This window comes from Chiloscyllium plagiosum, unplaced genomic scaffold (assembly GCF_037043375.1).
Source record: "Chiloscyllium plagiosum isolate Xiang-an unplaced genomic scaffold, Cpla_swu_hap1 HiC_scaffold_8, whole genome shotgun sequence".
Lineage (NCBI taxonomy): Eukaryota > Metazoa > Chordata > Chondrichthyes > Orectolobiformes > Hemiscylliidae > Chiloscyllium > Chiloscyllium plagiosum.
The window spans coordinates 34088704-34104646 of NW_028270146.1; the positions used below are offsets into that span (position 1 = coordinate 34088704).

A 15943-nucleotide genomic window follows, 5' to 3' on the forward strand; every position below is an offset into this window, starting at 1 on the left:
GACAACTTACCCTCCTGAATATTTTAGCCAGCACCATTCGAAAGAGGATCTCCTATGGTTGGTCAGAGTGCTGTCTGTCTCATGTGTGAAGTCTCTTTACAATGCACTTTGTGAAGTTTCTTGAGACAGCTAGATAGCTGACATGGTGAAAAGGTTATCCAAAGCCTATTCCACTCATCCCAGTAATTTGTATGTGTTAAAGGAAACAACAATAATCATATCAGAGAGTCATTTGATAATACTTTAATTTCAGGCAAAAAATGCCTCCTGATATTTACAATCCAATGTCATTAAGTGAAATACATAATTTTGCTAAGTGTGCAAGACCACCTTGTGTTGGTTTTTAAAAGTGAAGCTTTGGTCATTTCTTGTTCATAAACATGAGAAATACTGTAATAAAATGGAGTTTATAACAATTATCTCTATAACAATGGCCATTTCTGCTGTTTCAGTATATCTGCCACCTTCATTCAGGATTTAGTTAAACCCAGATTTGACCAATTCTCTCCTGACCAACCCTCCATCTTCCATGTTTCAAAACCCATATCTCGTTCAAATCTACATTCCCATACCTTGATCTGTTCACCCATGTGCATACAAGTCCACCAATGCCTCAATTTTTATTTCTGATCCTGTGGTTCAAATATATTTGTGGCTTTGGCGCCATTGTCTCTCTATCCATCTTTGGGATTACAATCGTTTAAGAACACAATGGGTCCTCCATACCTGGGCCCTTATTCATTCTTCCATAGACAGACGTCACTCCAGACATCTCTGTCCTAAGAAATTCCACCCTAACACTTTATCCAGCACTTCTCCTTGTTTAAAGATCTCCTCATAACTAACCTCTTTAACCAACCTGTTGCAATATACTTTGACCAGTAAAAGGTTTGTCTGATTTCAGTGGCTATGAAATCCCCCATTAGTATATCTTCCTGCTACAAAGTTACCATGGAACAAATGAAACATAGCAGGCTGTTGCTGTGCACCACTGTCTTTATCAAACTGTCCCCACTAAAGCTATGAATACTGGTGACGCACATTGCTAGCAGCAGACCACAAGGTACTTTCTTGTCTGGCCTATCAGCATCACTGATCAGCCAAACATGTCACCACTCAAACAAACAGGATCAGATAATGATTAACCACCTGAAGGTCACACAGCCATTCCCTTGTGTACCAACAATGACAGGACCAGAACTGCATATCCATCAGGGCCACAGAAAGTCACTTTACTGATGCTGTCATTATTTTGTGAGTGGACCATAATATTTGAGGCAACCATAAAGTTAGTTTTAAACACGTGTTCCTCACACCGTCCCTCAAGTCTACCTTTGACAAACTCTCAAACGCTCCCTTCGATGTGTCTCCATTTACAATAATGAAGGTGGAAAGCAGAGAAATACAACTCTAAAGACAAATGTGACCGTATAAAATGTATAAATAGTACTGGTTTAAAAACATTCCAAAATATCAAGGAAAAAATCCAGAAATATTTAATATTTCCTAAACTAATACGAAAATTAAGTTGAAGCTCTGATAAAGGGTCAGATTTGAAACATGAATCGAACTAACCCCTTTCAGATGCTCACTGGGCTACTGCGAATTTCCAGGATTTCTTGCTTTCACGTAGGACTCCAAGCATTTTCAAGCAAAATATTGCATCCTTTTCCTTCTCCTGATTCTCAGAAAATTAATGCAGCTCTATCACTTCATTGTTATAAAGTCAAAAGGTCGGGAGGTTCTTTATTGGAGGGTTTGTTGCTTGCTCCAACTGGTCGATCTGCTTGTATATAAAATAATAGTCCCTTTGTGGCTGGCTCTTGTGAAGGATGTTCTTGAGGCAGTGAGGCATCGCATCAGCAGCCAATTGCAGGCTCCTCTGCTCCACGACAAGATGCAAGCAGTAATCCTCGGTCTCTGAGATGCCAAACTTTTCAGCACACTGACTGGACAGCTTCTCTGCGGTTGTCTCTGAGCTTATGGCAAATGTTTTGACATTAGATTCAAGCTCTAAAAAGTGTATACTCAGGAAATCCTACAAAAAGACCAAAGGGATTATGTATAAATCACTGGAAACAAATGAAGGCATAATTGTAGCAAGCTGTTGCAGTTCTGACCAGCAGAGGGAGCCATACACCATAACTAGAATAGCATCTCATTAAAAAGGACTCTGGTGGAGCCCCTACCTCTGAGTTGGGGGTCCTCAGTTCAAGTCCTACTTGCACCTGAGGTGTGTAATATTGTACTTGGTCAGGCCTGATTAGAAATATCAACATCTTATAGAAATTTGTCTGCATTGAACATTCAGCATCATAGGACTGATCATTCATTCATTTTCAAAGAAAATCTACTTTTTTTTCCAAATTTGGCAAATGTTTGGATGAATATTGTTTGAGAGGGACAAAGGAAGACCTATTAGAATCGAGATAAGGAGAAACGTCTTCAGCCAGAGAGTGGTATATCGATGGAATGTATTGCCACAGAAGGCTGTGGAGGCCAGATTATTGAGTATATTTAAGACTGAGATAGATAGGTTCTTGAGTGTCAAGGGGATCAAGGGTTATGGGGAGAAAGTGGGAGAATGGGATTGAGAAACTTATCAGCCATACTTGAATGGTGGAGGAGACTTGATGGGCTGAGTGGCCTAATTTCTGCCCCTATGTCTTATGGTCTAAGTGAGAAGCTCTAAAAACAAGTAGGTGCTAGAGTCCAGAGGACATCTTTCTTGTCCAAGATCATGATGGGAGAGGCTGTTACCAATTTTACCCCTGTACCAAGTATGTTAACACTCCCTTTATTAACACACAGCAAACATTCCATGTTGCGACCTTGTGATCAGAAAGGCCACGGTAGACAATCTATCATACCACACAGTCAAGTGAACTGAAGTATGAAGGAACACATATGAGGAAGATAGGTTTGTCAGCTTGCAATGCTGCAAAGTAAAATGTAATTCTTGCCTCCTGCACAGACAGCTTTTCAGCAAAGGTTGAAAAGCTTACGTGGAATTGAATAGTTCCAAAACTCTGCCAAGAAAGCAATGCCTTTCTTACATAAGTGATTACAGCTGTTACACTTCAGGACCCCAGGGGAGTATTGACATGGTGCATATGCAGTGGAGGTGTCAAGGAAGTTGAAACTTTGAATGGGCTGATCTAATCTGTATATGATCCTCTGAAACCGTCTCTGAGCTCAGTGTTAGAGACTTGGATTTACTATGTGACACTTACCCCTGCAATTGTTACATTGCTCGATTGCTGGCGTGCCTCAGTGATTACGAGTGTAACTTGAACATGCTCCTTGTTCATATGTGTATAAAAGTAGGCCACTCTGCCCTTTTGAGCCTGCTCTGACATTTAACAAGATTGGGCAGATCTGATTTTAACCTGAACTGTACTTTTCTGCGTACCTCGATAACCTTCCCTCCCTTGGTAATTGAGGATCTATCTCCCTCTAAGGTAAAAACATTTAAATATTCTGCATCCACTCTTTTTGAGGAAGAGAATTACAAAGACTCACAACCCTCTGAGAGAATATTTCTTTCCTCATTTCTGTCTTAAATAGGTGACCCCTTAGTTTGAAACATAAGAATTAGGGGCGTTCCGCCTGTCAATTCTGCTGCTGCTCCATTTGATATGATCATGGCTGATCTCATCTCAGTCTCAACTCCACTCTCCTGCCTGCTCTCCATTACCCTTCACTCCATTACAAATACTGTTTATATTTACTCAAAGTCCCAGCATTCATCACACCCCCAGGGGTAATGAATTGCACAGATTTATGACTCTTTGAGAGAAGCAATTTCTCCTTATCTCATGTTTTAAATCTGTTATCACTTACCGTAAAACCATGATCTCTCGTTCTTGATTGCTGCAGATGAGAAAACATCCTTTCTATATCTACTTGGTCAATTCCTTTTAGCATCTTATATCCTTCATTAGGTCTACTCTCATTTTTCTCACCTCCAGAGGGTATAGGCTTAAATTGCTCCATCTCTCTTCATATAAGATAGACCCCTCATCACTGGAATCTCTGAACCTCTCGTTCTAGGATCTCTAACAAGAGGAAACAGCCTTTACACATCCACCCAGTCGAGTTACCTCAGGATCTCACATGTTTCAATTAGGTCACATCTGACTCTTCTAAACTGCAGAAGATACAGGATTTGCCTTTCATCATAAGGCAATCTGCCAGGTAATTGACCAGTAAAACATCTCTGAACTGCTTCCAACACATCAACAAGAGAGAACAGATAGACTGGGGTTGTTTTTCTGCGGCTTGAGACTGGAGGTGGGGTTTGAGCATGAGTGAAACGTATGAAATTATGAGGGGCATAGATAGGGTAGTCAGGAAGGCCCTTCTTCACTTGGTGGAGGGATCAATTACTGGGTAGCACAGATTTACTGTAAGGGGCAGGAGGGGATCTGAGAAAAATGCTTGGTTTTCCTTACCCAGAAGGTGGTGAGAATCATTGCCTGTAATAGCAGAAAGCCTCATTGTATTTAAAATGTATTTAGATGTGTACTTGCTCTGTAAAGTTATGCACTTTGCGAGGAAGAATAGAGGCATAGACTATTTTAGAGATGGGGAAAGGCTTCAGAAATCTGAAGCACAAAAGGGTCTTAAGATTCCTTGTTCAAGATTCTCTTAAGGATAACGTGTAGGCTCAGTTGACGGTTAGGAAGGCAAATGTAATGTTGGCGTTCATTTCAAGACGGCTAGAATACAAGAGAAGGAACGTACTGCTGAGGGTCTATAAGGCTCTGGTCAGACCGCATTTGGAATATTGTGAGCAGTTTTGGGTCCAGTATCTAAGGAAGAATGTGCTGATGTTGGAGGAGATCCAGAGGAAGTTCACAAGAGTGATCCTAATAATGAGGGCTTGTCATATGGAGGAGTGGTTCTGGTGGATCTGTACTCAGTGGAGTTTAGAAGGAGGAAGAGGAACCTCATTGAAATTTACAGAATACTGAGAAGGCTGGATAGAGTGGACATGGAGAAGATGTTTCTACTAGTAGGAGAGACTAGAACCCAAGGGCACAGCCTCAGAGTGAAGGGATGACGCTTTAGACTGAGATGAGGAGAATTTCTTTTCAGCCAGAGCGTGATGACTTTGTGGAATTCATTGCTGCAGAAGGCTGTGGAGGCCAAATTATTGAGTATATTGAAGACAGATAGGTAGGTCCTTGATTAGTAAGGGGATCAAGAGTTATAGGGAGAAGGCAGGAGAATGACGTTGAGAAACATAGTAGCTACGATCGTATGGTAGAACAATTTTGATGGTCTGAATGGCCTAATTCTATTTCCTTCTCTTATGGTCTATGGTAATGCCAATGCTATGGGCCAAGTGCTGGACATTGGGACTAGAACAGTGAGGTGGTTGTTTTTGACCAGTGCAGGTTTGATGGGCTGAAGGGTCATTTTCCATGCTGGAGATCATTATGACTCTATGACATCCTTCCGTACAGTAACTAGTGCTGTGCACGTTATTCCAGATGTGATCTCAAAATGCTCAACACACATGAAGCATAACCTCCTGACTCTTGCCTCAGTTCCCCTTGTAATAAAACACATCACTCAATTAACTTTCCTGATTTCTTTCTGCACTTGCACGCTTACCTTCTGCGATTCGTGCACCAGAACATGCAGGTCCCTCTGTATCTCAGAACTCTGCAACCTCTACTTTGATAATATGCTTTGTTTTCATTCTATCTGCAAAAACTTCCCATTTTCCCACATTATACTCTATTTGCCAGGTCTCTGCCCACTCACTTAATTAATCTATATCCCTTTGTAGGTTCCATGCAATTCTGTTTCCTACTTTGTGTCATCGGTGAATGTAGCAATGTTAACTTCAGTCCCTTCATCAAAGTCTTTTATATAAATTGAAAAGAGTTGAGGCCCCAATATAATTCTCATAACTCGTGATGCCCAGCCAGTCTGAGAAAGATCCATTGCTCAATCTCCCACATCCCGCATATAGGCTCCTACAACCTCAATCAGGCCCCCAAACAGATCACACTCCTGATGCAACTACTTAACCCATTGATCCTTCCTGACCTAACTACCTAACAACTGACTCCCTCTCAAACTGATGGCCCATCAATCAGAGTCCCCAACAGCTATCCAACTCCACCCCCTCGCCACCCCCAACCATATTCCCTAATGCGATTAACCCACAACCCCTTACTTAACATCCGCCAATGAGACCCCTCCAAACCACAACCTGCTGCAAACTCCTGACATGATTGTTCACCCGTGGGCACGACTGGCAACACCCTTCTGACATCTTTCAACTCTTTCCTGAATGCCAGAGCTGATGTGGTAATTAGAAGGGGTATGCCCTGTGTGCTCCTCCTCTTCACTATCCTTGCCCATGATAGCTGCATGGAAGCATCAATGCTACGGGTGAGACTGGAAAACCCAGCTGGATGCAAACGAAGCCTTCACAATTCGAGGCCCTGAACTGCTGCTGACTGGCAGATTAGGAGCAGCCAGATCTCACATTAAAATCATAACGTTCTGCAGTTACAGTCGATTGAATCTGCCTTAAATCCAACTCTGGAGTAAAGGCCTAGTTCAGTCTGGAGGCTGGTAGCCAGCATAGACTAGGTTCCAAGAAGTGTTATTCTATTTTCTAATTTCAAATTTATTTCTATGATTTTGAAAATTGGACTTTTTATTTCTTTAATTTTTCTATTCTTTTCCCAAAAAGGTTGCACTGAAGAATCTGTACCTAGGTACCTTATACCAAAGGTGGCACCGTGAATGGCAACTTATAAACGTTTCATTGTGCTGATGTGAGTACATGTGATAATAAAATTAATTAAATTAAATTCAATTCAAACACTCAAATTTTCCACATTGAGACTTCAATTGTTTCTTCAATAAATCTGCTGTTCATTATTTATAATAAGCAGGATATGACATGTACGTACATCCCTTGGATCGAATAAGTGATGTGCAGGATGCAACTATTTAGATATAATTGTGAGGCAGACCTAGCCACAAATCACTGTGTGTTACACTCAAGTCTTTTTCCCTCCTCAGCAAAAATCTTTCCATTTAAAGATCATCTGGGGATGATTTAACTACAGCGCCTAACGTTAACATTGTTTTTATGCTCATGCAGCACAGATTGGATTCAGCTATTGTCCCTGCCAACTTATTCAAGTTGTTTCTCGATTCTGACATTTGCCGTCTATCAAAGCTCTCCTCAGTGAGGGGGAAATGAGATAATAAATTAGCGGTAAGTACATCTAACCTTGAAATGGGTTGGCTTGAAAGCAGAGGGAAAGCTTCCTGCCAAAGTCAGCGTTGATTCTGAAGACTATCATTAAGATCACTCAAATGGGGGATTTCCTGTGTGGATCTTAAAGATCAATGGGTCTATCCACTACACTGCTTATTTGTCTCTGCTAGTTACTAGCAATTTAGAGTTCCTCCACTTAGTCAACCACCGTCCTTCAGTTCTCCGCAAAAGCTGTCAAGATTATAACTGGACAAGATGGACAATTACTAGGTTGAAATGAGGTAGGTCACTGTGAGGTTTCTGCGAAGATTAGAAGAATAGCAAGCCCTAGTGTCCACATCTTAGAATCCCATGACTGTATATTTGACATCTTAGTATTCCATTACAGCATCCATAAAATGTGCAGGATTACTTACACGGAGAATTGTATTTTCCCCTAGAGATGGGGAAACAGTACCCTATCTGATTAGAACATCTAAACTGTGTAATTAAAAAAGTTGTTTTGTCTCCTTATTTTGGTTTTGAACTGAGTTACTAATCATTTTAAATGCTTGCATCCTGAAATATCAATATAGTAAATTTTCACAAAAATATCTTTATTTCTTACAGTGAAACCTTAAAATTGCTTTGAAAAGTAACGCTGTACGTTATGTTGTGAATTGTGTGGTTATCCTCCATTTCATAGGATATGACACACGTGGCCATAAATACTGTGCTCACAGGAAACCTCTTGATGTAATCAACTGGTTTGATTGCTGCTTCAAAAATTGAGTTTAGCCCTTTGAGAGTTTAATTTGAGCTCACAACTGGGTTGGCAGACTCTGCTTTGTCTTGTGATTAAACTGAACTCTTGCCCAAATTTCCAGCAGTGTTTCATTACTGTGCATGGAGTTATAACTTGCAGATGTACGCAAGGCAGATAAATGTGCTCAGATTTAACTTTATGAGGCCTGGATCTGATGAAGAGATTTTCCTGCTTTCAGGAATGTTCAGTGCTCCGGTGCAGAGAGAACGGGGAGGAGAACCATTGTGTCAGTTCTCTACATACGGTGCACGATCCTTGGATGCCTGGAGCTCCCCCATGTAGGTTATAAAGGGGACTGACAGGAGCCAAAGTAGGTCACTCAGTCATCTGAGCCTGCATCGTTATTTGATAAAGCCAGACCTGATTAGATCTTAATCTTAACTCCATATTCCTGCCTACCCCGGTAATCTTTCACCCCTTTATTTATTAAGAAACTGTCTACCTTTGCCATAAAAATATTCCTGAAGAAGGGCTTATGCCCGAAACGTCGATTCTCCTGTTCCTTGGATGCTGCCTGACCTGCTGCGCTTTTCCAGCAACACATTTTCAGCTCTGATCTCCAGCATCTGCAGCCCTCACTTTCTCCATAAAAATATTCAACAATTTTGCCTCCACTGCCTCTTGAAGAAGAGAGTTCCAAAGACTCAGAACCCTCTGTGGGAAATAAATCTCCTTATTTCTGTCTTTGATGGGCGACTCCCAATTTTTAAATAATTACTCCTTGTTCCAGATTCTCCCATCAAGGGAAACATTGTTTCCACACCTACCCTGTCAAGTCTTCTCATGATCTTGAACTTTTCAATCGACTGCTGAACTCCTGCAGATGCAACCATAGCCAGTCCAGCCTTTCCTTAAAAGATGCAAATGCAAGTCAATGACCACCTCCAATAAGAGACAATCTAACCACCCCTCTTGACAGTCAATGGTGTTACCATCACTGAATTCCTCTGGATCAACATTCTGTGGTTACCACTAACCAGATACTCAACTGGACTTACCACATAAACACAGTGGCTACAACAATAGGTCAGATGCCCGAAATATTGTGGCAAGTAAATCACCCCCGGACTCTCCAATGCCTGTCCATAATTTAAAAGGCACGAGTTAAGAATGTATTGGAATACTCCCCGGTTGCCTGGAGGGATTTAGCTCCAACAACATTCAAGAAGCTTGACACCATCCAGGACAAAGCAGCTTGCTTGATTGGCACTGCATCCACTCCCTCCACCATCAATGCTCAATAGCAGCAATGTGTGCCTACAAGATGCACTGCATAAATTAACCACAGATCCTCAGACAGCACCTTTCAAACCCACAACCACTTACATCGAGAAGAACAAGGGCAGCAGACACATGGGAACATGACCATCTTCAAATTCCCCTCCAAGCCACTCACCATCCTGACTTGGAAATATATTGCCGTTCTTTCACGGTCACTGGATCAAAATCCTAGAATTCCCTCCCTAATTGCAGTGTGGATCAACCTACAGCATATGTTGGGGTTCAAGAAAGCAGCTCAGGGACAGTTAGGGATGGGCAATAAATGCTGGCCAGCCAGCAATGCCCATGTCCCATGAATGAATAAAAGAAACACCCTATTCCAAGTCAAAGTAAACATTCTCTAAACTGCCTCAATGCGTTCGTGTCCTTACTTAAAAAGGAAGACCAATACTGTGCACTGTACTGCAGATATGGTTTCAACAATGCCATGGATAACTGAAACGTTATCTGCACATATGTGAATTCAATTTCTTCCCATGAAAAATAGCATTCTACTTCATTTCTGAATTACATGCTATGCTTTCATTACTGACCCTTTGTGATACGTGCAAGAGGTCAGACAGATCCCTTGGTATCTCAGAGCTCTGCAATCTTCCCTATTTAGATAATAGGCACTAAAACAGTTTTTCGATGTTAAGTCCAAGCGGTTTTGAGTTTTCTGGGCAGATTTCTGCCATGAGGCCCAAATGTGGCATTACTCAGTCTTCAGAGCCTGCATCGTTATTTGATAAAGCCTAATTTTTAAACAATGACTCCTTGTTCCAGATTCTCCCATCAAGGGAAACACTGTTTCCACACCTACCCTGTCAAGTCTCCTTATGATCTTGAACTTTTCAATTGACTCCTGCAGAAGCAAACCTAGCCATTAACGACCTCCCCTGCCCCATCTCTCACACACTATTCTGGTTCCATCTCAGAACCTGCTATTCCCAGAGCAACCTACCACTCAGCGGATATCCGCCTAAAGACCCTTGCACCTGATGCTCAATATGCTGTGCATCTGGATGAGCACTGGCATTCTGAAACTATCCCCGCCCAGTCATGGCTGCTTATGGAAGACAACAGCAAAGGGGAAGATGGTACTATGACTGGGACCTGAGGTCATAGTTAGGGGGTAGTGCAAAGGGAGTTGTTCTCATTTTCTCAGGGGAAGAGCAGAGGAACACCTGAACCTGGCAGCCTGGTCACCAGCCAGGTCAGTGCCATCTCCAGTATACGGAGGAATGTCCTGTACTGCCAAACAATAGGCTGTGCCAAGTTAAGCACCAAGTTCTTCTCTGCTACCTCACACTCACTCCATCTCTGCTACTGCACCCAGCTGCCAACCAGATTCAGGCTCTTCCAAACTCTAGTCCTGCAACATCACCTTTTACCAGCTCTCACCCATCCCTCGACCTCCCCGTCACTAACTCTGGTATGGATTTTTCACTGTCTCCACACCCCTCTTAGAAAACCTCACCATTTTTCCCCTGCCTGCGCCTATAGGTACAGGTGTACTACCCGCCCTCATCTCACTCAACTCCTTCCTTTCTCTCCTTACATTAGAAGACAGTCTGTAACAGGACACAGTGAGTATGCAAGGGCAGAGGGGTGCATGAAATCAGGCTCCTCACCCCATGTGTGGAGAGAATCCTGGCCCCCACACATGAGGAGCTCCAGAACCACCTCCGTGGGGACACTGGAACATCCATGACCTGTCATCTCAGGACGACTCCTCATCCCTCTGCAAATTTCACATCAACACTACTGTCAATGTTATTCACTGCACATTACTTCTAACCACTGGCTGTGGCGATTTCTCTCTCCTTCTCCTTTGGTGCCACGAGCATATCCAAGCTCATGGAAAATGATCTGCCATCAACGAAATATTTTAAAGCACTGGCAAATGAAATTGCCCTTGGGGAAGTGCCGACAAGGTGGATTAAGCTGGTGACGGGATAATAGGGAGGTTGGTGAGTTTGGTTGGTTGGTTTCTGATGCAGAATGATGCCAACAGCGCAGGTTCATTTCCTGTACCTTCCTGACCCTGCTGGGGTATGGACAACCCTCAGGTTAAACTCAACAGTTGTCAAATCTCTCCAATGAGAGCGCGGTGCTCTAGGACAATGGCAAATTCACTTACAGGATAATGTACTCTACACTCATCATGATCTTAGATATATTCGACTTGTGATTCCTTTTACTTATAGATTTACCAGGCTTCTGTTATAACACTAACCTGCATGGATGACCTGGATGTTTGTTTCATGTTCAGAGTTCGTCTTCTGTGCCATTGGTGGATTGAGTCCTGGATCTCGTGACTAAGTTGGCGAGTGACAGTGTGTTTGTCATAGTGTTTGATATGTTCTAGGGCGCCATAGGTAGTTGTTAAGTAATAATAACCTGAAACAGAACAAAGTCCATTAACTCACAACAATATTTAGCTATATTAAAGGATGATTTATTGCTGGATATGATAATTGTATTATTTTTCATGATGTTATTTAACATGCGTGTTAACTACATTTAAAGCATATAGCTGTGAAAACTATCCATCATTTTAAATCAATAGTAGTGCAAGTCCATTAATTTCATTACTGCTCCTTGGTTGAATGAACTCTTTCACTCTAGCTACTTAAGTAAGTTCTATATATATTACATATCTGTGTTTACAGTCATCTGTCTCGATTTATTATTCGAGACAGATGACTGTAATATTATTCTTTAAATCTTATTGAAGTTTCATGTTATGTCCAGTTAAAAATCTATTCTTGAATCCTTGTTCCTTCAACTACTGTGATACCATCTTATTTATCTTTTAACCAAAGCTGTGTATCCATGTTTGTTTTTTGGCTGTCACTCTGGCTGAACAACCACTTCATGACTTCAGTGGGCTCTTCTACCTAATGCTAAAAGCAAAACCCCACAGCACATCCATTGCCAAGACCAGTTACTCCATCTCAGGAGTTTGTTCAGCTTTCTTGTCCACATCCTTGTCTTCCATAGTTCTGGCTCAGTTGGTAGGACTCTATTCCCTGATATTCTCATTTCAAGTCTCATTTGAGGATTTGAGCTTAAAAACCATGCTTTAACACCAGTGTAGTATTGAAAGAGTAATGCCCTGCTGAAGGTTCCTTCTTTTGGATGGGATGTTAAACTTCTGCTTGCTTGGATGTAAAAGATTTCATCGCATAATTGTGAAGAGGAATGGGGGACCTATCTCCTGTACCCTGATCATTGTTTGTGGGAATATACTTTGCACACATTGACTGCTGCATATCTTACATTACAACAGTAACTGCACTTCAAAAGTACATCACTGGAGGTATTTTGAGACATCTGGCTACAGCAAGAAGTATTGTATGAATGCAAATCTTTCTTTTGGCTTTTGTTGTTCTCTCCTACCCTTTTCAACTCTGCAACTAACCAGCATTAGGACTGGAGATTTGTGAATCTGTAAAATGGTGAAGGACATACAACATCTGTCAACTCTAAGGGTGGCTAGTTCCATAAACATAGCTGAATTTGCCAAATAGACACAGCTGAGTGGAATGATTTTTCGATTAGAAATGGAAACATTGTTGTTTCTTGTTTAATTTGGCGACAAATTATATTAACTGCTATAACTGGCTGCATGTTATAAATATTGACCTTTAACATGATGTTGCAATTGGAAGCTTTAAGTTTTCCACCCTTATAATTCTCACTTCTAATACCAATTGCTTTTTTTCTTTATTTGTTGATGGGATGTGGTGTCGCTTGCTGGGTCAGCATTGCCCATTCCTAATTGCCCTTGAACCAAATGGCTTGCGAGGTCATTTCAGAGGGCCACGTGGTCATATCTGCCATAGTTCGATTCAAACCCATATCCTCAGAACATTACCCTAAGGTTCTGGATTACTCGTCCAATGAGATTATCACTAGGGCACCCCTTCCCCATATCTGTCCACTCTCATTGTTGATGGGAAGAAATGAAAATACTAAAAACCAGACTTAATATTATTGAAGGAAAACAAATATTTCTGCATTTCTAAACGGCAAAATCTGAAAGAGTAGTGAATTGTGAACAGAATCACGATAGACTTCAAGAGGGCGTTGACAGGTTGGTGGAATGGACAGATGGTATTTAATGAAGCGAAGTGATTTTTCTTGGTAGTAAGCACGAGGTGAGGTAATGTAAAACAATCAGTAAAAAAAATCTAAAGCAGAGGCAGGAACAAAGAAACCTGGGGATATATGTGCAGAAGTTGTTGCAAGTGGCAAGGCAAGTTGAGAAAGTGGTTAACATTGCATTAGGCATTCTGTAGAAGCATAAAGATTAAAAACAAGTATAGTGAACTTCTAAAATCATCTGACCTTTCCTACAACTCTGGGCACCACATTAGAGGAAGGGGGTGAAGGTTGTAGGGAGGGCACAAAAAGATTTCTGGGAATAGTTTCAAGGATAAGGAGTTTTAGTGACATGGATGGATTGGAGAAGCTAAGTTTATTGCCTTAGAGAAATGACGGTTGAACAGAGATTTGATAGAGGTCTTAAAATCATGAGATGTCTAGCTACAGTAAATAGAGAGGTGCTGGTCCCATTAGTACAAGTGGGTTGGACTCAAATCACTGATTTAAGGAGTTTGACTAAAGCATCATGGATGGCTTGAAGTAAAATGTAGTGTATGGTTATGAACTAAATGCATTGCCTGAAAGTGTGGTGCAGGCAGATTCAACAATAATTTTCTAAAGAAGAACCGGAAAAGCACCTAAATGGAGATAGAAAACACTGGACTATTGGTGGGGGAATGGGACTGTCTAAGTTACTTTTGCAGAGAACTGTAACCATTTTCTGATAAATCTACAATTTTATTCACTGTGTTTCTTTTTCAAATTGCACGTAAAAACTAAGAAAAGGTAATCAAAATCTAACGCCATCCAAATTCAATTCCAATGTAGCCAATTATCGCCCCATCACTCTACTCGAAATCATCAGTAAAGTGATGAAAGGTGTCATCAACAGTGCTATCAAACGGTCCCTGCTCAGCAATAACCTGCTCAGAGATGCCCAGTTTGGGTTCCACCTGGGCCACTCAGCTCATTACATGGACAAAAGAGTTCATCTCCACAGGTAAGCTGTGAGTGACTGCCCTTGACATCAAGGCATCATTCAACTGGTTGTGGCATGGAAGAGCCTGAACAAAACTAGGATCAATGAGAATAAGAGGGGGAGCTCTCTGCTGGTTGAAGTCACACCTTCACAAAGCAAGATGATGTGGTTGTTCATCTTAGCACCAGGACATCTCTGCAGAGTTCCTCAGGATAGTGTCCTAGGCCCAACTATCTTCAAATGCTTCATCAATGACCTTCCCTCCATTACAAGGTCAAGAGTGAGTCTGTTTTCTGATGACTGCATAAGATTCAGTACCATTTGCAACTCCTCCAATTTTGAAGCAATCCATGGTCAACTGAAACAAGACCTGGACGATATTGAGTTTGGGCTGACAAGTGGCAAGTAAGTGTGAACCACACAAGTGACAGGCAATGACCATCTCCAACAAGAGAGAATTTAACCATCACTGCTTGGCATTTAATGGAATTAAGATCACTGAAACCCCTACTATCAACATCCTGGGTGTTACCGCGGACATTAAATCGGAACTAGAGCTGTCATATAAATACTGTGGCTATGACAACAGATCAGACAGAGGCTGTGAATCCTGCAGTGAGTAACTCACCATCTGGTTCCCCAAACCCTGTCCACATCTTCAAGGCGTATGTCATGAATGTAATGCAATATTTCCCACTTGCCTGTATGGGTGTAGCTCCAACAACACATAAGAAGATTGACACCGCTCAGGATAATCCCACTTGACTGGCACCACATTCACAAATATCCACCTCCTCCACTACTGATGCTTAGTAGCAGCAAGTACTATCTATAAACTGCACTGGAGGATTTCACCAAGTCTCCTTAGACAGCACCTTCTAAATCCACGACCTCAACCATCTTAAAGGACAAGTACAGTGAATACATGGGAATGCCACCCCTTATAACTTCCCTCCAGGCCACACTCCATCCTGACTTGGAAATATATTGCCATTCTTGCAGTGTCACTGGGTCAAAATCCTGGAACTCTCTCCCTTCCTAACACCGCCTTGACTTGAAACAGATCAAGAAGATGAATCATCACCACCAAGAAATGAGCGAATGTGGACAGACAGCAAATGCCAGTCTTGTGTGTGCCTACACCAAGTGGACTTCAAGAAGGCAGTTAGTTCACCACTAACTTTCTCCAAGGCAGTTAGCAATAGGCACTAAATACAGGCCCAGCCGTCAAAGCCCATCTCACCTGAATGAATAACAAAAAAGTATTTGTGTTATGAAGTCAAATTTAAAGTAAAGAAAGAATGAAGTCAATTTATTTAACATGTGTTCCTCACTAATCCCCATCAGGGAGTATAGTTGGCACACCATACTGCACTTTAAATGAGAGTAACGTTACCTTCTCCTAAGTGTAATGAAGGATCCAGCAGCTCCATCATATATTCCACATCCAGAAGCAATGACGTCAGGTTACTCCTTGCCAGCACGTACATTAACACAGGGAGGAAATCGTCAGCACCATATGGCTTTGCTA

General features: G+C 41.7%; 1 protein-coding gene across 1 annotated transcript in view; it reads right to left on the bottom strand.

Moving 5' to 3' along the window:
* Window positions 1–227: 227 nt before the first annotated feature.
* rin3 (Ras and Rab interactor 3) overlaps window positions 228–15943 on the bottom strand; it is a 115425-nt gene continuing 99709 nt past the window's right edge. The window contains exons 8-10 of the mRNA XM_043697207.2: window positions 15809–15940; window positions 11560–11723; window positions 228–2038 (exon numbers count right to left, since the gene is read on the bottom strand). Coding sequence (XP_043553142.1) covers window positions 1727–2038; window positions 11560–11723; window positions 15809–15940 — 608 coding nt within the window. The 3' untranslated portion in view covers window positions 228–1726. The remainder of the gene's footprint in view (window positions 2039–11559; window positions 11724–15808; window positions 15941–15943) is intronic.